This window comes from Lepisosteus oculatus, chromosome 4, assembly GCF_040954835.1.
Source record: "Lepisosteus oculatus isolate fLepOcu1 chromosome 4, fLepOcu1.hap2, whole genome shotgun sequence".
NCBI classification, from domain to species: Eukaryota; Metazoa; Chordata; class Actinopteri; order Semionotiformes; family Lepisosteidae; genus Lepisosteus; species Lepisosteus oculatus.
The window spans coordinates 33033870-33056890 of record NC_090699.1 but is presented as its reverse complement, the minus strand read 5'-3'; the positions used below and the strand labels follow the sequence as shown (position 1 = coordinate 33056890).

General features: G+C 41.0%; 1 protein-coding gene and 3 non-coding genes across 6 annotated transcripts; all 4 read left to right on the top strand.

The window, feature by feature from the left end:
- Window positions 1-743: 743 nt before the first annotated feature.
- Window positions 744-22237, top strand: eif3s10 (eukaryotic translation initiation factor 3, subunit 10 (theta)). Of its 3 annotated transcripts, none has more exons than XM_069189092.1 (23): window positions 744-928; window positions 2855-3045; window positions 4233-4369; window positions 5324-5487; window positions 5932-6131; window positions 7009-7217; window positions 8294-8465; window positions 10028-10132; window positions 10448-10546; window positions 11337-11453; window positions 11998-12183; window positions 13919-14266; window positions 15027-15131; window positions 15692-15805; window positions 16063-16185; window positions 16322-16475; window positions 16732-16913; window positions 17094-17188; window positions 17669-18759; window positions 20083-20136; window positions 20298-20439; window positions 20653-20831; window positions 21410-22237. In XM_069189092.1, exons 1-23 carry the CDS (start codon window positions 880-882, stop codon window positions 21610-21612), a joined length of 4419 nt encoding a protein of 1472 aa, XP_069045193.1. In that variant the 5' UTR covers window positions 744-879; the 3' UTR covers window positions 21613-22237. The 3 variants fall into 3 exon arrangements, with proteins under 3 accessions (XP_069045193.1, XP_069045192.1, XP_069045194.1); XM_069189091.1 differs by having other exon boundaries at window positions 17666-18759; XM_069189093.1 differs by lacking the exon at window positions 20083-20136 and having other exon boundaries at window positions 17666-18759.
- Window positions 10729-10859, top strand: LOC138238486 (small nucleolar RNA SNORA19). The gene has a single exon (XR_011189537.1). It is a non-coding gene; the product is annotated as a small nucleolar RNA SNORA19 (small nucleolar RNA).
- Window positions 14640-14771, top strand: LOC138238487 (small nucleolar RNA SNORA19). Its single transcript, XR_011189538.1, has one exon. It is a non-coding gene; the product is annotated as a small nucleolar RNA SNORA19 (small nucleolar RNA).
- Window positions 15381-15507, top strand: LOC138238488 (small nucleolar RNA SNORA19). The gene has a single exon (XR_011189539.1). It is a non-coding gene; the product is annotated as a small nucleolar RNA SNORA19 (small nucleolar RNA).
- Window positions 22238-23021: the final 784 nt, after the last annotated feature.

Sequence of the window (23021 nt, the reverse complement as noted above, 5' to 3'; positions counted from 1 at the left end):
CATTAAAAATAATTTCAACCTCTTTGTAAAGAGGTTCATACATGTGACTGTTATAGTGCTAAATCCACACTTCACCCTAATTATCTTTAGAGGCTCATATAATCATATACAATTGATTCAACTTTTTTTTGCCGTGACATAATTTAGTAACATAATTTCTTCTCTTTGCATTAGACATTATAGGGATGTTTTCTGGAACAGCAAGTTCTTAGTTAATTGTGTTAAAATACAATAATACAGTTCTTAGAAATTATTGTAGCCTTCGAGGGTCATGTTTTGCAGAGTCGGGCGAAGTAATTTTGCTTTAAAGTCATGTTGTAGTGTCTTATTGTGAAAGAAAATATAGTTGCTTTCACCTTAGCGCAATACAAGGTTTTGTCTTTTCCCTACAGACATTATGGCTAGCCGTTTCATATTCTTAAACAATAAGAGGTGTCAGTGCGGTATTTTTGCATGAAACCCGGTTATTTAAGGGGTGTCTCTTCATACCATTTTAATTTCAGATATGTTACATTGTATTTACAATGCAAGGCGATCAATTACAGAATTATTTTTTCTGGAGCATTATAGTCTTATAGTCAAATGTGTTAGAAAAACGAACAGCTGAATGAATAGACGCACCCTACCAGTGTTGCATTGGTAAAGCAAAGCGCAAGCTTTCTCGTCTATCGCCCCCTATTGGCCGTCAGAATACTGCACATACGGGAGCCGAGAGTGTCGTGGCTTGTGGGTGGGCCACGTGATCCCAGCAGTCCTTTCTGAGGAGCCTGACTGAGCGGGTCTGTAGCCGGACGGCGCGTATGGACGGGTTTAGAAGGGTTTTTATAAATGTTATACCCTTTTCGTCGTAAAATTCATTCCGTAACCAACTGAACAAACATGCCGGCGTATTTTCAGCGCCCCGAAAATGCCCTTAAGAGGGCGAATGGTGAGTTCGGGGAAGGGTCCAAGCCTGCAGGGTGGTGTGGGTAAGCGGCGTGGGGGAAGCCATGTTGAAGATAAACTGCTCATTTAAAACAGGCCATCTGGCGTAACTGTAGGCCCATCGCAGTTTTAAGTTAAAAAGAGCAAACGTGAAGCATTTGCGTAACTTTTTTAAAAATAATTTCTTGAATGGCCCCACGAATAATCCTTGTTGTGGATTGCCGAGGATTATTAAACGTGTCATAAAATCGCTGCGGCAGAATATTTAGTTAACGGGCCGAGAGTCTTAATTGTTGCGTGGTTAAGGAAATCCGGGCTTCGTTAGGTTTTTGATCGGCCGATTGCAAAATTATGATGCACAGTGGGTCAGCATATGGTCAGCCAGCATATTACATCCTTGGCCCACGCCGACAAATGGAATAATTAATCTTTTAAAGTGAAACCGTTTAACAGGGGGCCTCCTCTTACTGTAGATGAGACGTTATTTATATTTTAGAATCTAGCTTGCAGGCTGGCTGCTGCGGTTTGTAAAGCCCCTTTCCAACGTGCCAAACAATAGAAAATGGAAGTAAGCAACGTGCTGGTGTTCAGTCGCAATCATGACACCACAGTTCACTCCTCGTTTCGCGTGTGTGTGTGACGTGAGTAGGCATATTCCGCCATCTGCTGATCATGGAGGCCGCTCTTCTCGCATGTTCGTGCAACATCATTTTAGTTATGCAATCTTTTAGCCAGTTGCAATCCATAAGTCCACCATTGACAATTGAGTACAGCTCAATTGCCTGATTGGCATTAGTTTTAACATAACATCACCTTATTAACCCTTTACAATTTATTGCATTAGGAATTATCTTTTCACATACCCCAGCTTGCTCTCCATGAGACACACAGATACACAAATAGGGAGAGAGCCTGGGGTCAGAGCGCAGGGTCTGCCATTGTACGGCGCCCCTGGAGCAGTTGGGGTTAAGGGCCTTGCTTAAGAGCCCAATGGAGTAGGATTCCTCTGCCGGCTGCGGGATTTGAACCGGCAACCTTCTAGCCACAGGCACAGATCCTTGGCCACAGAGCCACTGCTCCGCCCCTCCGTGGGTTTGAACCCAGGTCTGCACTGACTGCACATCAGTCTGGGGATTTGAACCCGGACATTCCCCGCCCGCAGCCCAGCGCACTACACGACGAGCCACAAATTATTAACATGTGATTCTGTTATCCCCTGTTGGTCTTTTTATATCTGGTCCAAGTTGTCAGCTGCCACGCAGTGCTTGCTTCCAGTCGCTGTTTAATGCGCCTGTTTGTTGCCGTGATGAATTAAAAACATTACGCTGTAGTAAAGCAGTACATGGGTGCTCATTGTTTCTGATCCTATCAATTTATCTTCCGTGTAGTAGTAAAACAGGTGTAAAGTTTAACAAGCACTTTTTGCATGTGTTAGTTCTTGTACTTCTGCGCCTACCTGATACTGCTAAACCAAACCTGTATTGTGGGTTTGCAGATCTGGGTCTTGTACGAATCAGGTTACTAAATTGCTCCTAAACATTTGGCTCATACCTTTAGAGAAAACAGGCTTTAAATAGCCCCGTGTTGTCGGCTACATTTTATTACTGTCAGCGAAATATGCGACCTGTTTCAGTAAAATATATCAGATGTATTTCCAGGGTTTATTTTGTAATAAAAAAATTAGATGTTTTCATTTATTATTGTATCATTCTTTTATCTACAGTGTGGTTTGTGTGATAGAAAATAGGGATTATATTGTATAAATGTCGCTCTAAAATTTTGTTAGTGTAGTTCTTGCATTAAACAAACATGTTTATTTCCTCACTGCTGAATCATTTAGAAAAAGGTAGATTTCATGGATTTACCTTCTTAGCTGAAGTAGTTCAAGTAGGTCGTTGTGTTTAATTTTTTTTAAATGTTTAATTTTTAGAGTTTCTTGAAGTGGGGAAGAAGCAGCCTGCTCTGGATGTTCTTTATGACGTGATCAAGAGCAAGAAACATCGAACATGGCAGAAGATCCACGAGCCCATCATGCTCAAGTACCTGGAGCTCTGTGTGGACCTCCGCAAGAGCCACCTGGCTAAAGAGGGCCTGTACCAGTACAAGAACATCTGCCAGCAGGTGCGCGTTTAGAGAGCGATTGTGTTCCATGTCAAGTGTAGGACACACACATATATAAATGTATGTTTCTTCTACGTTTTATATAAATGTATTGTAAAATAGCATTTTATGCCAGTAGCTATATCACCCTGCAACTCACAACTGGCAGCCCATTGAAGTTCAGCAGGTGTGAGCCTGGTCAGTACCTGGATGGGTGACCTCCTGGGAAAGCTAAGGTTGCTGCTCTAAGAGGTGTTAGTGGGGTCAGTAGGGGGTGCTCACCCTACAGTTTTTGTGGGTCCTAATGCCCCAATATAGTGATGGGGACACTATACTGTAAAAAAAGCCATCCTTTGGGTGAGATGTAAAAAAACCAAGGCTCTCTTTGGTCATTTAAAAATCCCAGGGTGTTTCTCAAAAATAGTAGGGTTGTTACCCTAGTGTCTTTGCCAAATCTCCCCCTGGCTTTTATCAGTCATGGCCTCCTAATAATCTCCATCTATGAACTGGTTTCATCACTCAGTTCTCCTCCCCACTGACAGCTGATGTGTGTCATGGCTGTCGTGGCATCATCCAGATGGTGCTAAACATTGGTGGTGGAGGGGAGCCCATTACCTGTTAAGCACTTTAAGTGGAGTGTCCAGAAAATAGGTGTATATTTGTGAGGATTCATATGTTTCTCTTTTATGATAACTGGTGTCATGTCAGTTGTCCAAATAAAAAAAAAAGAGCATTTCTATTTTCCTGTTGTAGAAATGTGTAATGTGACATAGGAGTGGTAGGCTACTGCAGTGGTTACCATTGCTGCCTCGCAGTGCTGGGGCCCTGGGTTCAGTTCCTGGGCTTCTGTCTGTGTGGAGCTTGCATGTTCTCCCCGTGGGTTTCTTCAAAGTGCTCCACTGTCCAAAGACATAAACAGATGTTAATTAAAATTGATTAAAAAATGAGGGCTGGAATGTGTGTGTACACATTGTGTGCCCTGCGATGGACTGGTATCCCGTCTAGGGTGTATCCCTGCTTGCACACAGTGCTTGCCAGGATAGCCTACCAGCTACTGTGACCCTGAACTGAATATGAGGTTATTTTGATGATGTGATGTAATGTGGTTTTAAGATTTTCAGACATGAAATACTGAGTTGTGAGCTTAGTCCTGGATATTTGTTGGTGACTGGGTTATGCTTTATGCTTATCTGGGGGCTTTGTTGCAGGTGAACATCAAGTCCCTGGAGGATGTGGTCAGGGCTTACCTCAAGCTGGCTGAAGAGAAAACCGAAACTGCCAAGGAGGAGTCCCAGCAGATGGTGCTTGACATTGAGGACCTTGATAACATCCAGACTCCTGAGAGGTAAACTGCTCTGACCGTCCATGCAGAGACGGTACCTCAGTATGCATAGCTTGGGTAGAAAAGTGAGAGCCAAAATCTAGATGTTTTTGGAATACATTTGGAATGTATGAGGGCAAGGGAGGTGAAGGATCAAATAAGAGAAAAAATTACTTTTGATTTTTGAGCATATTCAATATACTGTATGTGTTTGTCATGGTTTTTACGTACTATGATTTGAAGTTGTGTGTGTACATTAGATTGAGTATATCTTTCTGAAATTTTAATAATTGTTTACACTTATATAGCGCTTTTCTAGACACTCCACTCAAAGCGCTTTACAGGTAAGGGGGATTACCCTCCCCTCCCCTGGCCATAGTGCACCAGAACGCTCACCACACATCAGCTATCAGTGGGGAGGAGAGCAGAGTAATGTAGCCAATTCATAGAGGGGGATTATTAGGAGGCCATGATTGGTAAGGGCCAATGGGAAATTTGGCCAGGACGCCGGGGTTACAGCCCTACTCTTTTTCGAGAAACGCCCTGGGATTTTTAATGACCATAGAGAGTCAGGGCCTCGGTTTTATGTCTCATCTGAAGGACGGCGCCTGTTTACAGTATAGTGTCCCTGTCACTATACTGGGGCATTAGGACCCACATGGACTGTAGGATGAGCGCCCCCTGCTGGCCCCACTAACACCTCTTCCAGCAGCAACCTTAGTTTTTCCCAGGAGGTCTCACATCCAGGTACTGACCAGGCTCACACCTGCTTAGCTTCAGTGGGTTGCCAGTTGTGAGTGGATTTTCTAGGACTGCCCTTCATTACAGAAACTCAGGTGTGTGGTTAAAACAATGAGAATTTAAAATTGCTTCAATTGCTGAAAGGTTTTTGGTATATAGTGTGTAGCTCTGAAAATTAAGTGTGGAACCTACAGTTTAACTGGTCCAGATCTAACTGGAGTGTGTTTCTTGTTTCAGTGTGCTGCTGAGTGCTGTCAGTGGAGAGGATACACAGGATCGTACAGACCGCCTATTGCTGACTCCCTGGGTGAAATTCCTCTGGGAGTCTTACAGGCAGTGTCTGGATCTTCTGCGCAACAATTCCAAGGTGGAGCGCTTGTACCATGACATTGCTCAGCAAGGTGAAAAGCACTGTTTTTATTCACTCTACACAACAGTCAAGAACAGACTTTTTTCTCCACTCATCTCACTTTGATTTAATAAAATGACTGCTTGTTTTAGGATTTAGCATTGTCAGGTAGTTTCCTTTTTATGCCTTGATTGGGATAGGCAAGTTTAGCTCCATCTGATTGAAATGCCACACTATCCTGTGACCTGTGGGCCACCTACACGTGTGCTCAGACTTGTGGGACACCTTAACAAAACAACAAACTAGAATGTATTATCACATATTGTTTTTCCCCTCTTTAAAAGAAAAATGAAAGCAAGTGTTAAGTGTTCACAAGTGCTTGATTTAATATGCTAAGATTGGACTTGTTTTAAATTAAGAGATATTTAACTACTGTGAAGATCTTGAAAACCTGATTATGGTATTTGTATGCATTTCTATATTGTGTTTTAAACAGCCTTCAAGTTCTGCTTGCAATACACCCGCAAAGCTGAGTTCCGGAAATTGTGTGACAACCTGCGAATGCATCTGGGACAGATCCAGCGTCACCACAACCAGAGCACAGCCATCAACCTCAACAATCCTGAGAGCCAGTCCATGCACCTGGAGACGAGGCTGGTGCAGCTGGACAGCGCCATTAGCATGGAGCTCTGGCAGGTCGGCCCAGTAAAGTACTAGTATTGCCAGGCGCCCTGTAGTCCTTTTGGTAACTCGTTCTAAGAATGATTTAGATATCTGAGAATATTTTTTTTTGATTGAGGTTGTTTTGATTATTTTTTAGTTTTGTTTAATCACTAATAAAGTGCTGTAGATTTCCTAAATCCTCTGTAAATAAACATCAGGCAATTGTCAAAATGTGACATTTTCTCAATATGACTGAGAAAAACTGATAGTGAAATAGTATATTGCACCCTTTCTCTTTTTCAGTGGCATTTTCATTAAAGCACTACTTGCTGCTGAACTGCATGGAAGATTTCATAAGCTTTGTATTTTTGGTTAGCTTCCACAGCTAATCGGATTTTTGGCTCGTTTTTAGCACGTATATATGTTAACAAACTTTCCCTATAAATTTGCTAAGAATATAGTGAAATTATACTTATAGAATACGATAGTGCAGATTTATTTTCTTTCAAAATACTTTATTCTGTGGGCACTTAATCATACTTTTGATGATACTGCTAAAGGGTACTTAATTCTGTTTTTGTGCATCTTTGCTAACAGTGCTTATAAAACATAAGTTTAAATTTTGGTCTTCATTGTAGCTACTTTAAAACAGCTAACTTTTTTGATTATGCTGTATAGCTGAGTGTTTATACTAACAATTAGGACAGCAGTGCTAATGTAGGTCAAATTAATATTCATTTGTATAGTCAGTTACTTTAGTAAACAACTAGTACAATTCCTGATGCTTTTTTACTGCTTTCAGACTGAGCTGAGTATACATAAATTTAAACAAAGAAACTAGAGATTATTTTATGTAATGTGTTGGTTTAGTGTTTTTGAGGCCAAAGCTCATTTTATTTAATTTTTCTAGGAAGCATTCAAGGCAGTTGAAGACATTCATGGCCTGTTTGCACTGTCTAAGAAACCGCCCAAACCCCAGCTGATGGCCAACTATTATAACAAAGTTTCGACTGTGTTTTGGAAGTCTGGTAATGCCCTGTTCCATGCCTGTACACTGCACCGGCTGTACCATCTCTCCAGGGAAATGAGGAAGAACCTTACCCAGGAGGAAATGCAGAGGTCAGCACACAGAAATGTTTCTGCCTATGCTAAATATGATCGTGAAGGGAAGGTGGCACTAGTTCACGGTCATTTTTTGTTTGCCTTTTGTATTGAAAGCTTTGGTGAATGTTGCATTATATTGGGCATAAAAATATACTTAGCATCAAAAGAAAGTTCTCACCTATAATCGCAACATATTCAGTTATCAGGAAAATCACAGTTCTTTGGTAGCAGGTGCACCAAATTTTATTGAACAGGCAAAAATTCATTAGTGATTAACACTTGTCAGCATTGTGATGTGAAAGTCACAGAAGCAGTACTAGCTGTGCCTTCTTTGCACTAGAATGCAGGTGCTTCTGTACAGTTCTGTGCCATGCCCTTCTTCTGTATGTTGGTTCACTGGTCTCTGTGGCTTGATGCCATATGTTGTTCCAATTAATTCCCTAAAAGTTCAATGGGGCTCAGGTCTGACAAGTAGTAAGACTGAATAACCCACATTTACGTCTTACAAGAAAGCTGTTGAACAAATAGCAGGGAAAATGAATTCCAGTTATTTATTCGGTATACCGCTGTGTAGTGAGATTTCATTCCATCACTGCAAGTGGGGTTCTGTAGCAATCAGACACTCCTTTGGAGACCACCATTTTAGATGAGATTTTGAGACTTGATCTCCAATCTCCTTGCTTATATTTGGCAGACTGGCTGTATTTTTGTTTTTCAAGTTGAAAATTGTTGTGCAGTAGTGCACAGTCCTAATCCAGCCTTCACCATACTGGACAACATGAAAGTGAAATTATGTATTGTTTTTGAAGCACAAAGCACTTCCTGGGATGGTAATTTGTTTTACTGTTGTATCAAAATATTAGGTTTAAATATATTTTGACATTAAAACACTATGAAATAAATGTAGGGTTGTTGAGTTCTGAATAAACCTGTTTTTAAATGAGTTTCTCGGACTGTATTAGACTGCTTTTAAATAGAATAGTACATGATTATAATGTCATACTTTGGTAACAGTTTTGGATCTGATCAGCTTTTACGTTGTCAGAAAACTACAGCACATCTTTAACTTATTGTGTCTCATTGTTTAACAGGATGTCCACCCGGGTGCTTCTTGCAACTCTGTCTATTCCCATCACCCCAGAACGTACTGATATTGCTCGTCTTTTGGACATGGATGGCATTATTGTGGACAAACACAGGCGTCTGGCTACTCTTCTAGGCCTGCAGGCTCCACCTACCCGTCAAGGCCTCATCAACGACATGGTGAGTCCGAGGTCTCTTTCTAAGCTACTACTTTATCATTCAAACTCGGTTTGTAAAAGCTTTGAATTAGTTCATGATTGACAATGAAGATAAAACACTAACTTAAAGTAGAATTTACAGTGTTTTCATCCGTTTTGCTTTCAGTACAAAAGGAAGATAATAACCAGGAGAAAGTTAGGACCCAACACTTGTGCTTCAAACCTTTTTTTCCCCAAAAGGCTTGATTTGAGTTCATAGAATTACATTGACTGGTAAATTGCTGTTATTTCAAAGTTAGGAATAACAATGTTATTCCAAAGTACAGTACTTCAAAAATTGTATTACTTTAGCAGCCTTGGTGCTTTTAAAACATCTTAAAAATGTTCTTGTATCATTATTTTTTCAGTTTAAGTAGTAGTCCTGTGTAGATGCAAGCAGTCCTACCCAAGGTGAAGGAGGAATAAAATGTCAGTTATTTTTAAGATTTTAGGCATTTTGTTTCAGGATAATCTGATATCTGTATTTTGTGGTGCAAGGTAATCTTTCAGCTGTATGTGTGTGTAGGAACAAATGATGGTAAGGACAACACTGGACACAGGGTTGGATTGGTAAATGTGAAGGATAAGCTACTTTATATATAATACTATCTTCTTAAACCTTTTCTGAAGTTTCTTGTTCACATGAATTAGGATTCACCCAAACTGTGTTCATAAAACTAATATAAATATTGAAAACACTAATGGAGGTGAACAATAGATTTTTTGGACAATATAGACAGCTTTTGATACCTAATTTACTAAACATAGATCCTGTTGAGGAGGGACTGATAATTTTATCAGCGCTTCAAAGGGAATGCAGATGTTAATGAATAATTGATAGGAATACATCTCTCATGACCTCAAATGTGGTCTCTTTCAATTACATCTAGAATGCACATGCTGAGCTGTCCTGCTCCCAGTGCCTTTGGGATCCGTGGTGTTCCTGATTGGCCAGATAAATAGCTCAGCTTGATTAGCACTGTTGCACTTGAGATCCATTGCTTGGAGTCACCTTCAAGCAGTTGTCTAATGGGGGTGACTTCTGTTTTTATGGGAGCTATGTTCTTCCTTGCTTACATTCAATAATTTAACATGGAAAACATTATTGTATGTTTCTTTTCTCCCAAAAATAAATTTTAAAAACCTTTCAGTACCATACTGTAAAGTATTTCTTGTATGTTTTGGGACAATTTCAAAGAGACTTTCAGGTTTTTAGGCAGAATGTTGTTTATTTATTCCTTTACAGTGTTGTGCATGTTGGATTCTTGTTTTTTGAGCTGTTAAATTCTGGTAATTATTTTCAAATTATTATGGTAAACAGTTTTATTGTTTTCATTTTTAAAAATGTAAAAAATGCTATGGATAGTCCATCTTTTAGGTATGGGGGACCTTTTGAGCTCCCATGTCTGAATTTAAATTGGACTTAAAGTGAATGTGACCCAAAAGTATCGATGTGTGTATTTCATGCTATTCTTTTCCTTTGGTAGCTTCAGTGCCAGTTGAGTCGGTAGTATTTTGCATTACTTGTGCTAACTTTAATTTCAGGTGAGATTCAACCTGCTGCAGTATGTTGTACCAGATGTTAAGGAACTATATAATTGGCTGGAGGTGGATTTTCACCCTCTGAAACTCTGTGGCAGAGTAACCAAGGTAAAAATGGGTTGCATAATTCGCAACTTAAATCGCTTCTCACTGTAATTAGTTGATTTTATGTAACTGAAAACTAAATACATCCCAAATCTACATCTCCACGGGATGACATCTTATAGACATAATCATTGCCACCAAAATAGACATTTTGGTGGCAATGAAAGAGAAAGTTATTTGATGACTTTTATAAAGGATTAATATCTGGAATCGTCTCCAGTGGCAATATATTCATTTTTAATATAATGACAGCGTTCTGACTAATTGCTGTAGGCAGGTTACCTAAAATCCTTGTACCTTTTGTGTTTTGTTGGGCAGCTTTTGAACTGGGTGAGAGACCAAGCTGAGAAAGAGCCTGACCTCCAGCATTACGTTCCTCATTTGCAGAACAACACCATTCTCAGGCTGCTTCAGCAGGTCTCTTTTCTTTTTGGCTTTGATCTTTTCGAAGGAAATCAATGCAAGCAAGGACTAATTAAACATTAAGTATCTGTAAATGTTTCTGTACCCTTTTGTAAATAAGTCTTTGCAACATAATTCCATGCTTTAAATGCAGTCAGTTATTTCAAAGGACATTCAGGATCATATTTATTTTTCCATTGCACATTTCATTGTCCTATCTTTTTTGTCTTTGAGAGGTGGGATATTTCTGATGTGCTATAGAAATTGTGGAGGCAAATTAGCAGTGTGGCTGCACAGTGCCAATGCTGCCAGTCTCCTTCAGACAGCTCCTCATTGGAAGGCTGGGTTGGTGTATAGTACAGGTGTAGTTAGCTTATGTGTTCTATAAGGTATGCTACCTGTGGTATTCTCTTTAAAAAACACATTCTAAACGCTTAAAATGTGGACTACTTGGCATGTGTACTAGAGTTTCCAGTCTACTTCTTGACAGTGCTTTTTACCTTGAATCTTAATTAGCAGATTTTTGCAAAGCCTGATTATTGTAGAATTCCCTAAAAGTGCTTTGGAAAGCTGCAGGTTGGGTTGACCTTTCTGTGAGGAATAATTTCATATATAAGTTTGATTTTTTGTATTTGTCATTAATTTTAATTTTACTTTTGTGAAAGTTACCATTTCCTATATATACACTGTTTATACAGTCTTTTTACGAATCTTACTGTCCTGAAAATAAAGAGGGCTACTTTCTTATGGAAATTTAGAATTTAAATATGCTTTCATATAACATTGCGTATTTTTTTTTTTGTAGGTGGCCCAGATCTACCAGAGCATTGAGTTCAGCCGGCTGGCTTCACTTGTTCCCTTTGTGGATGCCTTTCAGTTGGAGCGCTCCATTGTTGATGCCGCCAGACATTGTGACCTGCAGGCAAGTAAACATCGTCAGAAATTCCTCAACTCCATGTACGTGTGCAGAAAACTGCTTTACTGTCTAAATTTACCTAGGATTAAAACAGTTTAAAAAGCTTAAGTCCTAGTTTGCTGTGTACTGCATTGAGACCGTGAATGCTGATTACTGAAACAGCTTTGACAAATGAAAATTACAGAAAAAGACGGTAATAGTTTTGGGGGTGATGATGATTCTGAAAATTGAGTTTAGTCATGTTCCATTGACTCATACGACTAGTGTAACAGTCTTTTTTTTAATTGGTGGCTTTCATGGTCTGCGTTTTGGATGTTCAGAAATTGGGAACTTTGCCCCCAACAAAACTGCAGAATGTCAAGCAGTTAAGTATTTTGATATGAAGCTGATTATTAACAAAATAAGTACTTAAAGGCAAGTATGTAAATTATAGATTTGGGTGTAGAGAGACCTAGTATCTTTTCTTTTTTTGGCAGAACCGTTGTTTTACTTCCTGAACATTAAGCAAAAGTTTAAGTTTCTGAAGTGTTGTGCTTTTTTTTTTAAATAGGTGCGGATCGATCACACATCTCGTACCCTCAGCTTTGGGTCTGACTTGAACTACTCCACCAAGGAGGACTCTCCTGTGGGTCCTTTCTTGCAGAACATGCCCTCCGAGCAAATCAGAAACCAGCTTACAGCCATGTCCTCTGCCCTGGCCAAGGCCATTGATATCGTCAAGCCTCCATCCATTCTGGTAAATATAGGAGCTTGGATGTCATCAAATCAGTTTAGCATAGTTACTTTTTGTGTTGTAGTACCTGTGGTGCTCTGGTGAGAGACTTTCATTTCAAGCACTAATGCACAACATTACCTGACTGAACTGTTAAATGTGTTGATGCACATGGGCTAAAAAAACAAAGCTTAGACCATCTCTGTGAAATAGATATCTATTTGTCCTGATCACTAATGTGCCAGAAAATGCAGGCAGATAAATTAGGGTATGAAGTGTGCTGTGCACATCTGTTTGCAGTGTAGAAGGTTTGTGCAATTGGAATTGCGTATTGTAAAGCCTGTTTATGAAAGCTACTTTTCTGACAAAAAAAGCAGAACTGAAATGTTGCTGTCTTTGAATCCAGCAGCTATATGACTACAATTTAAAGTTTGTATTGGAAGTGAAGTCAGGCATTCTAAAAGAACTCAGTGTGTGTATGTAAGGTCTCTTATTATCCGGTAAGAATCTGTCGTTTCGTTAAAAGGTTTAAACCTTACTTATTTACATCATGCCTTATGCAATGGAACTAGCATAATGCATTGGGGCAGTTGACAAAAATAGGAAATGTCAAGGTAAAATCACTTACTAGGGCTTTAGGCCATCACATGTGGCCAGTATGGCTTTTATGCATAATGTACTAGTCATAGATTCTGCCAACATCTGCAGTTCTGCTGTAGGAATGTGGCACCATTTTTTTACGACATAGTCAATCAATTCTCACTCAGTTGATGGGGGTAGGAAACAATCTCAGGCATTCATCAGACATTGTCATCCTGGGAGACACTGGCAGAAAAGAAATGGTGCAACATGGGTAGAAGATGCCACTCAGTACCATTCGTTAGAGATTAACACTGACCTTGCATTCTCAGGGTATATGTACACCCAAACCATGCCAGGAACAAGTGCCCACAACGTTATGGAACACTTTAGAGTTCTTGGCAGATTGTTTTTGCATGGGCCCCAAGTTAAAATTTGCAGTCAGTTGGTGAAACTTGTCTATTTTGCTTTTTTGCCCTGCAGTTTGATTTAATGTATGGGTATGATGATCCGGGAGTATGTTGCTTTTGTCCACTGTTGCCCTTATCTTGCTGCTGTTTTCTTTGGAGTTCGATATTGAGATCACCTTAGACCCCGTTATTCAAGAAACATCAACAAGTTGAGCTGTCTTAGTAACTGAAACTCCTGCTAAATGCACCCCAACAATTATCCCCCTTCTAAATTCACTGAAGTCTCTACTTGAATTGATAATTATAGGCAGCCCGGTCTGTCCAGCATGACCCTAAGCATGCTGGGATGTTATTTGCTTAATTAACTTGTGAGCCACACCTGTGTAGAAGACTTTGCTTTCAGTAAGCATGGTATCCCTCAATTACCTTGGTGTTTCTATTTTTTGTCAGCTACTTGTATGCATGTCGTGAGGCCTATTGAAAGCTGAGGTATTTTTGTGAACATAGGACGGACTTCTTTAAATGTTAGAGTATCAGACCCTTTTACCACCATCTTGTAGGATTTTTACCTAAAATTATGCGGTACAGGTTGTAGATGAAGATTTTCAGTGTAACATGAGAAGGATTATTTTGAGCTTTAGTTTCACAGTCACTATGGATCTCTTCTCATGACATGTAGGTTGATCATTTTAACATTTTCTCGTGTATGATGCTTTGGGGCGAGTGGTTTTTCGACCTCCCTTGTGCTGATTTGTTCTTCCCCACTGCAGCAAGAGCGGGAGGAGCAGAACCAGCAGGCGATCGCAGCTTACCTGAAGAACGCCCGCAAGGAGCACCAGCGCATTTTGGCCCGTCGGCAAACAATTGAGGAGCGCAAAGAGCGCCTCGAGAGCCTGAACATCCAGCGGGAGAAGGAGGAGCTGGAGCAGCGCGAGGCGGAGCTGCAGAAGGTGCGCAAGGCCGAGGAGGAGCGCCTTCGCCAAGAGGCCAAAGAGCGAGAGAAGGAACGGATCATGCAAGAGCACCAGGAAATCAAGATCAAGACTTTGAGGGAGCGCCTGGAGCAGATCAAGAAGACTGAGCTGGGGGCCAAAGCCTTTAAAGACATTGACATTGAGGTAAGTGACAGAAGGGATGCAAGAAAAATCTAAGCTGCCTTTCTTTTAAGTTATGTAATCAGAACTCAGATTTGCGAATGGCCGTATAAATATTGGTTGTGTGCTCTGTGGCAAATACATCTGTGACAAAAGATTACAGTTCAAGAATTTTTCTAAGAAAGCAGTTTTTTTAATTCCTGGGATTTTCCTAATATTAAGCTATATTTGAATGTTTTATTTGATTTGAGTTTCCATCACGCTCCAGCACTTTTCTGCTACAGGATGAGTGATGGCATAAAATCATTTTACTTTGTACACTCTCTCTTTCAGAGCATTATTAAAAACTAAGGCCTCAGCACATGTATGATGAGAGATGTCTGTTTTTCTTTGTGACAAGCACATTTCATTGTCCTGCTCTCTGACCTTGTGAGAGATGAGATATTTCTGATGTGCTAGATAAATCCTGGTGGTAAATTAGCAGGCTGGCTATGCTGTGCCAGAGCCTGCCAGTCCCCTTCAGACAGTTCACATTGCAGTCAAAAACAGACTTAAGGTGGTGATGATGTTCATAAATTTATTTTAGGAGTTGTTTCAAGCTGTGTTCCTTTATATTCTCACATGTGTGATATTTGTGTCATGACTAAGTGACATTTTCTAAATGTTATGCGGTAGCAAAATTCACTACCTAGTTTTCAGTAAGTAATTTTTTGGATCCGTCTCTAGATAAAGCAGTTAATTCCTGGAAGCATGGTTAGGTTAAAATGTCCTCCTTTGTGATCAGGACCTTGAGGAGCTGGACACAGACTTCATCATGGCCAAGCAAGTGGAGCAGCTGGAGAAGGAGAAGAAAGAGCTCCACGAGCGCCTGAAGAACCAGGAGAAGAAGGTGACACCAGAACCACTTTTTTCTTATAGGTTATGACCTAAAGGAGTTGTCTGGATTCTTTTCCGAAAGTAAAGACTGATTTGTATGATGTTTAGTGCTTGGGTACTACGCTCTAATACAGTTAAGTGTCTAAGGATTTTACAAAGAGTGTTCAAATGTATGGATCAGTTTATTATCTGTAATAATGATACAAATGTTGATAAAATGTTGAAGATTAAATGTGAATTTAGCATTTATTGCAGTGGTATTAAGCACATTTCACTATCTTGCTCTTTATTTGAGAGTTGAGATATGTCTGATGTGCAAGATTAAGTCTGAAGGTAAATTAACAGCATGTCTGTCGAGTGTCACTGCTGTCAGTCCCCTTCAGACAATTTGTTTATTTGCTGTTAATTGCTTAATTTCTTTTATCTTGGATTTTGTCATGAGGACCACAGATAAGTGAGACCTGTGTCGAATCCGTTTGACAGATTATGGATTGCATTCATTTAGAAAGTGCCTTTCAGGAACTGATATTTCAATACTTCAAAGTTGGGTAATTCTTACTTTTTTTTAACTAGATTGACTACTTTGAAAGAGCCAAACGTCTGGAAGAAATTCCCCTGATTAAAAAGGCTTATGAAGAGCAGCGAATTAAAGACATGGAGCTGTGGGAACTACAGGAGGAAGAAAGAGTAAGAAAATATTCTTTAAAGTAGTTGATTACAAATGTTTTTCCTAAAGCTTCCAATTTATATCGTGTAAACAATAATAAATGTAGTAAGGAAGCTAGAAAATTTAGTTGAAGTCTTAGTCTGAAGTTGTATTCTTTGAGCATTTGTCATTAAGATTTACGTGCATTTGAATTTCCAGAATTTGAGTTTTTAAAGGTTTCTCCCGTTTTTAGTATTTGTCTTCAAAAACAGAGCTAACTAAGGCCTGTTATTTGTAGATTAACAACATGAAAGTGGAGAGAGAAAAGGCATTAGAACACAAGCAGAGAATGTCCCGAATGATGGAAGACCAGGAGTACTTTGTCTCCAAGATCACTGCTGCGCGCCGTTCAGTGTATGAGGTATGCACGAAACTACACCTTGGCTAACCTTGAGAAGATTTTGGAGTAGCCGTTGAATTAAAATGTGTTTAGTGGTGCTTGGGTTTGAAAAACGACTGATGAGCATAAATGTAACAAATTCTAATCTTCATTTCAGGAAAAACTGAAACAGTTTCAGGAGCGGCTGGTGGAAGAGAGGAAAAAGCGCCTGGAGGAGCGCAAAAAGCAACGTAAAGAGGACAGACGAAATACCTACTACCGGGAGAAGGAAGAGGAGGCCCAGCGCATCCATGAGGAGCAACTTAAAAAGGGTGAGACTTGGAGACGGAGAAAGTGCAAAGAAAGGGTAGGATGCGACGGACACACCATTTTTGAGTAATGGATCTGAAGTGCAGATTTTCGCAGAGCAGTAGAACCCCATTTAATTTTGTGGTATGAAAGCTGTGAAGTTACACAGCGAAAGGCCTGCATGGATGTGTTGTTGCATTCACTTTAAAGGCTGCTTGAGCAGCATAACTCAACATAGTGCAGCGGAGAACTGTCGGTGATCCTGCTGTTCCTGGGCAGAGCGTGAGGAACAAGAGCGGATCGAGAGGGAGCAACGAGAGGAGGAAGAGAGGGAGTACCAGGAGCGTCTGCGGAAACTGGAGGAGCAGGAGAGGAAGCAGCGCGCCAGGCAGCAGGAGATTGAGGAGCGCGAACGGCGTAAAGAGGAGGAAAGGAGAATGCCCGAGGAAAAAGGCATGAAGGTACTGACCGGGCACATTTAGGTCATTTGGGAATGAGAGCTTGCTTCATCAAAATTTTTGAATAAAGCACACATCAACATGCTAGCAAGAGTGGAAAGATTGAAACTTGCTAAAAGTAAAGAATTGTTAGGGTTACACAGATTTACCCCCTAAATGTTGAGGTTGAATTTGTTCTATCAGGATTCTTCCCAGCGCTGGGCTGATAAAGATGAAGGAGGATGGAGGAAACGCATTGAGGGTGGTGAATCCGATTGGCGACGCCCTGTTCCAGACCGGTGTGTAAAAACCTTAAACCATATCCGATAATGTGAGATGAAGTGTAGCATGTGCCTTTTCATTAGTTCAGTTTTAATTCAGGTTAACATAATTGCAGTCCAGCCATCTTGAGATGTATCTCAGAAAGATTAAATTGGTCCTGATGGGTTGGTAATGAAGTCTCCATTCCACTCAGACATCGTGTCCTTCCAGAACTGAAATTACAAAACATGTATTTATATGTGGTAATGTACTAAACTCTTTGGCAAGCATTTTATGGAAATGGTTCGTGTTCTAATGGTAATAACTAAGTCCTAAAACTAAATGGAACTTGTGAAAATAAAACTAAATTGGTGCCGGATTTAAAACCGTGAAATTGTGCAAGTAGATCTTGTTTTCAAGTTGGTTTTCTTATTTAACTATTTCCTCTGATAAGTTCATACCACATAAAGGATTGTGGTCTAATTGGCCAAATTTTGAAGTGCTGTTTTCTACAGCAGTGATGATGATAAGCCTGCATTCCGTCGTGAGGAAGAGCGGGAACCACCTTTCAGAAGGGGAGGAGATGACAGAGGCCCACGCAGGGGTATATCTGATGACCGAGTGCCAAGGAGGGGCTTTGATGACGACTGGGCCCCGAAAAGAGGGGTGGATGAAGACCGGGCCCTGAAAAGAGGGGTGGATGATGACTGGGGGCCAAAAAGAGGGGTGGATGAGGACCGGGTCCCGAAAAGAGGGGTGGATGAGGACCGGGTCCCGAAAAGAGGGGTGGATGAGGACCGGGTCCCGAAAAGAGGGGTGGATGAGGACCGGGTCCCGAAAAGAGGAGTGGATGAGGACCGGGTCCCGAAAAGAGGGGTGGATGAGGACCGGGTCCCGAAAAGAGGGGTGGATGACGACTGGGGGCCAAAGAGAGGTGTGGATGAGGACCGGGTCCCGAAAAGAGGGGTGGATGAGGACCGGGTCCCGAAAAGAGGGGTGGATGAGGACCGGGTCCCGAAAAGAGGGGTGGATGAGGACCGGGTCCCGAAAAGAGGGGTGGATGAGGACCGGGTCCCGAAAAGAGGGGTGGATGAGGACCGGGTCCCGAAAAGAGGGGTGGATGACGACTGGGGGCCAAAGAGAGGGGTGGATGAGGACCGGGTCCCGAAAAGAGGGGTGGATGAGGACCGGGGGCCGAAAAGAGGGGTGGATGAGGACCGGGGCCCAAAGAGAGGTGTGGATGACGACTGGGGGCCAAAGAGAGGCGTGGATGAGGACCGGGGCCCGAAAAGAGGGGTGGATGAGGACCGGGGCCCGAAAAGAGGGGTGGATGAGGACCGGGGCCCGAAAAGAGGGGTGGATGATGACTGGGGCCCGAAAAGAGGCGTGGATGAAGACAGAGGGCCCCGAAGAGGGATGGATGATGACAGGGGACCCCGAAGAGGATTTGATGAAGACCGAGGCCCTAGACGGGGGTTGGATGAAGACAGGGGTCCCAGGAGAGGTGCTGATGAGGACTGGGCTCCCCGGCGAGGTGGTGACGATGAAAGAGGGCCCAGAAGAGGAATGGATGATGACCCTAAACCTTGGAAACCTCTGGGTAGACCAGGTATGGAAAGCATTTCTCTTACCTTCAGGATTACCTGGGGTATAGAAAGCAGAAAAAAAGGCTTAATCAAAAATAGTTTAGCTTTTTACTTCCATTTGTAAATTCTATTTTGACTTTTCTCATTGCAGCTACAAGTTATTTTATGTACTAAAAACTGAAATGTCTGTGAACGTTTTGAGAGATGGGTTCGGTTTATATAATACCAAGAAAGGCAGTTTTTTTCTCCCCCACAAGAAGTTCAGAATGATTTTGGTTAACTAGATGCACTCATACCCCGGTATAAGAACATTTGGTATTCAAATTGTTGCTAATTCTAACATGAAGAATTTGTACCTTGTAATTCATTATAAGAATTAAATTTCACTAATCTGAATTTTGAAGTTCAAAAGTGACCAATTTTGGCTGCGAACCTTCTGTGAACATTTGAATTTAGCGCCACCACACCGCTTTGTTTCTGCACGAGTGTAAGACACGGGGGTTAAGGACGCTATGTGGCTGTAGTCTTTTCTTTACGATCACAGCGAAAGCTTGTGCTCTCATTTTCCGTGTTTTTTTGTGTTTTGTAGTTGCTGTTTATTACGGGGTCTTAAGGAAGAGAACGATTCTTAGAGTTGTTCTAAGAATCGCACATTGTTCTAGCTGATTGCTTGGATAGCAATCTATTAAGAAAGAATGAAAAATGTAGATATTATATTATTTCACTGCTATAGTTGGCTTCTTTGAGTAGAACTGCATTGTTCACTAAGCTTGCTATAATCTGTCTGTATGGTATTGTATGTTTAGGGTGGATTTTCCCCACAAGAAATAATGGATCTTTATTTTTGATTTACAATCTTCCGCCTTCAAACAGTTTCGGTTACGGTGGTATGAGTGTATATTGTCAAAACAATTTTTTTTATATGTGGCGAAGTTTGAGGATCTACAGAGAAATTAATTTTGTTTAGAAAATTAAACTAGTTTTATTTCAAAGACTTAAATGTATAGTAAAAAGCTTGAATATAGAGCACCTTCAGAAGTAAATACAAACCCAAGTGAAGCTGACAGTATATTGTACTTACACCTTTCAACTATATCAGATACCAAACGCTGTTAAATTTGTTTTCATTTTTTGTTGCAGTTGTATCTATTGACCCCAATATTTTTATAAAAATGAATGTTTGATAAATCCTTAACTAAACGTAGATTTTTCCATATTTGAATAGATTTATTAATAGATTGCTATATTATTCATTTTTCAATCAGTAAATTGACGATGGATACCTTAATCCTTATTTTCTATCAGACCTAATTTTTAATAGTGTATTTTGTATCATTTCTATGAAGATGCGCGAGAGAAGCAAGATCTGTGTCTTGCTGTTGGCGATGGACCGGCAGTGGGTAAATCCCCTTTTCTGTTCATCCGGTTCACTGCATATTAGAAATGTCCTGTTCTAGAGGTCTGAGTGAGTGGTTAAGGTTTGGTTTGATTTATATAGACTCCTCATTATTCAGTCAAATTCCAAAAGCTCGTTACATGATAAACTTTTGGTTTCACGCAGGTGGATGGAGGGAAAGAGAGAAGGCCCGGGAGGAAAGCTGGGGTCCCCCGCGTGACACGGGTTGTGACGATGGTGACGAGCGCGACAGAGATGACAGGGATGACGCAGACAGCGAGCGCTTTAGAGATCGTCGTCCTCCAAGGTCTGCTGTAATGTACACGATTCTGTTGCATTTTCATTCCAGTTTAGAAATGAAAACAATGTGAGGAATGTTGGTCATGCTTATAATGCTGGTGGTCTGGCTGCTTTACACAGCTGGTGCTCTGCCACATGTTTGAAAGCCTGTCCTGAGACCTGTGATGGTGTAAAGTGTGATGCGTGGTTTCTCAAGCGAAGAACTGGGGCTGTGTTGCAGGGAGGAGAGCGGCTGGAGGCGGGGAGGTGGGGAGGAGCAGAGCTGGAGGGACTCAACTCGTCGGGACGACTGGGACCGCGGGGAGCGCGACAGACGCGATGATCGTGACCGCCGGGACTTGAGAGAGCGGAGGGATGACCGAGACCGTCGCGGCCCACCCAGAGGAGAGCGTGAAGAAGGCAAGGCTGTACCACTTTTTAACATAAGCCAAGCTCTGGGAGCACATGGAGGTGCTTAGAATTTAATCAGCCCGATTTATGATGCGTCACAAGCTTTAGCAGCAACATCGGAAGGATTCCTGTTTATAATTCAAATAAAAAACTTAAAATAAAATGAGGCAAAAAACTGAAATGAAAAAATGGGCAAGGTTTCATAATGAGAAGTCTGTTCTTGTACATTTAGATTCTGAAAACATGAGGGGTGCAGCACTTTTTCCTGTGGGCCAGTTCCAGGCAAAATAACCAGACAAAGGGCCACAAATTGGTGAACAACCAGATTCCCTGACCTTTGCAGTCCCACATACAATCTGCAAAGGCTACAGCAATATAGGCATATATCAAAATGAGTGTTTTGTTACATGAATGCGTCTGTTGACTGCAAGGGGGGAAAAAAGTAAAAATAAAACATGTATTGGGCTCCAGTGAGGTGGTGACACCTGACTTCTGCGTGCATTTTAACATCAGCCAGTACTCTTCTCGGGGTGACTTGTTCACCTACTTGTTGGGCACAAGTCTGAAGTCTGCATTTTGCCCCACAGGGGGCAGCTGGCGTCGTGCCGGGGAAGAGAAGAGAGACGAGCGCCGTGATGAGAGAGACGTTCCTCGCAGGGCCCCTCCTAGGGAGAGAGAGCGGGACCGTGATGGGGACAGAGGCACCTGGCGCTCAGAAAAAGACAAGGAGGTCCCACGCCGCACCAAGAACGAGATCGATGATGATGGCTGGACCACTGTCCGCCGCTGATCACTTTTCCTCAGCTTTAGTGTGTCAGTGGGGTCTGAATCTGTCCTGCTTAATATATAACCATACACAGTTGTTTCAGGTGGTGTGCTGTCATAATCTTTTTAAACACAGTAAGTGACCTCTCATGATTCATGAAGCTAGTGATGTGAAGAGAAATACAGATGCAGAATATAACTTAGATTATGCTTACCTTCACAGAGTATCAATTTTGCGTATCTTTCCAAAACTTTGTATCTTGAAAAGCAACTTCTTTAAAACAATTAATGAAAATTAAAGGACTTCCTGTGCTTATTTGAGTGTCCAAGGTAAGATTTTTTCATATGTTCCACTGGGAAGTGTGAGGTTGTTCTAGGTAGATTTAACCATCCATTCTATTCTATGCCTGTTAGGCAAAGTGATGTTACAGAAAAAATTATGTGCATTTCAAATCTGGATTACTGATGAAATATCTTGTTCTGTTACTGCTACTAAAATTAAGTGGTTGTAACATCAGTAAATGTGCACATGGAAAATTAAAATTCACTGGGTTTGGCTTGTTGGCCTTTTTGAAATGTCACACCCGTCATTGTATACATCTTAAAAAGCCTTACTTGATGAGTCAAATATTAAAGAGTTGATAAACATTTTCCTGTGTCAGTGTGGTGGTTTGGACTTCCAAGTGTAGCATAGCTGCTCTGAAAAAAAAGTGGTTGCATGCTTTTGATCTAATCTGCCGTTTTCTATAAATAAAGGTAATCGAAATTTCACTACAGTCTTCTGTTTCCTCGAAATTGAGGTAATCTTGTTAATTTTTTCAGAGGAATTTTCTGTAAGTGCATCCAAATGAGCTGTTTGAACTAAATTCTTTCCTTATTTGTAATCTTCATGATCTTACATACCCATTAGGTATACAGTTTTGTATTTGAATATACAGTTCATTTAAATCACAAAATTAAGATTATGCTATCCTGTTCTTCAGATTTTACAGCTGTGTGTATGAAACATCTGGATTTCATGCCACCGTTGCCTCCACAAGCTTAAGTGCTGATGTTTGTTTAAGAAAAATTAAATTTACATGTTTACAGTTCTAGTGCATCTAAGTAACCACCACTGGATTAAGTGAGAAATAAAACATTGGTTAAACTCTTTTTAAACTTTTAACTTTTAAAGTTCATTATTGCCAACAGGAGGTACAAATTCTGATGTTTGAATGAACCCTTAGAAGTTAACTTGCACCAAGACCATGGTTGGATATGTTTCCCATCCATTTAGCTACCTGCAGTCAACCCCAGGCGAATAGCCTCCTTCCAACGTGTTCATGTTAAAATGTTTCAATTTGTAAAACACTATGTCCGATGAAGAGGATTTGTGTGATGCAGAGGAAAGGTAAAAAACGTAAATTGATCCATGGTCTTGCAAAACTATGTACT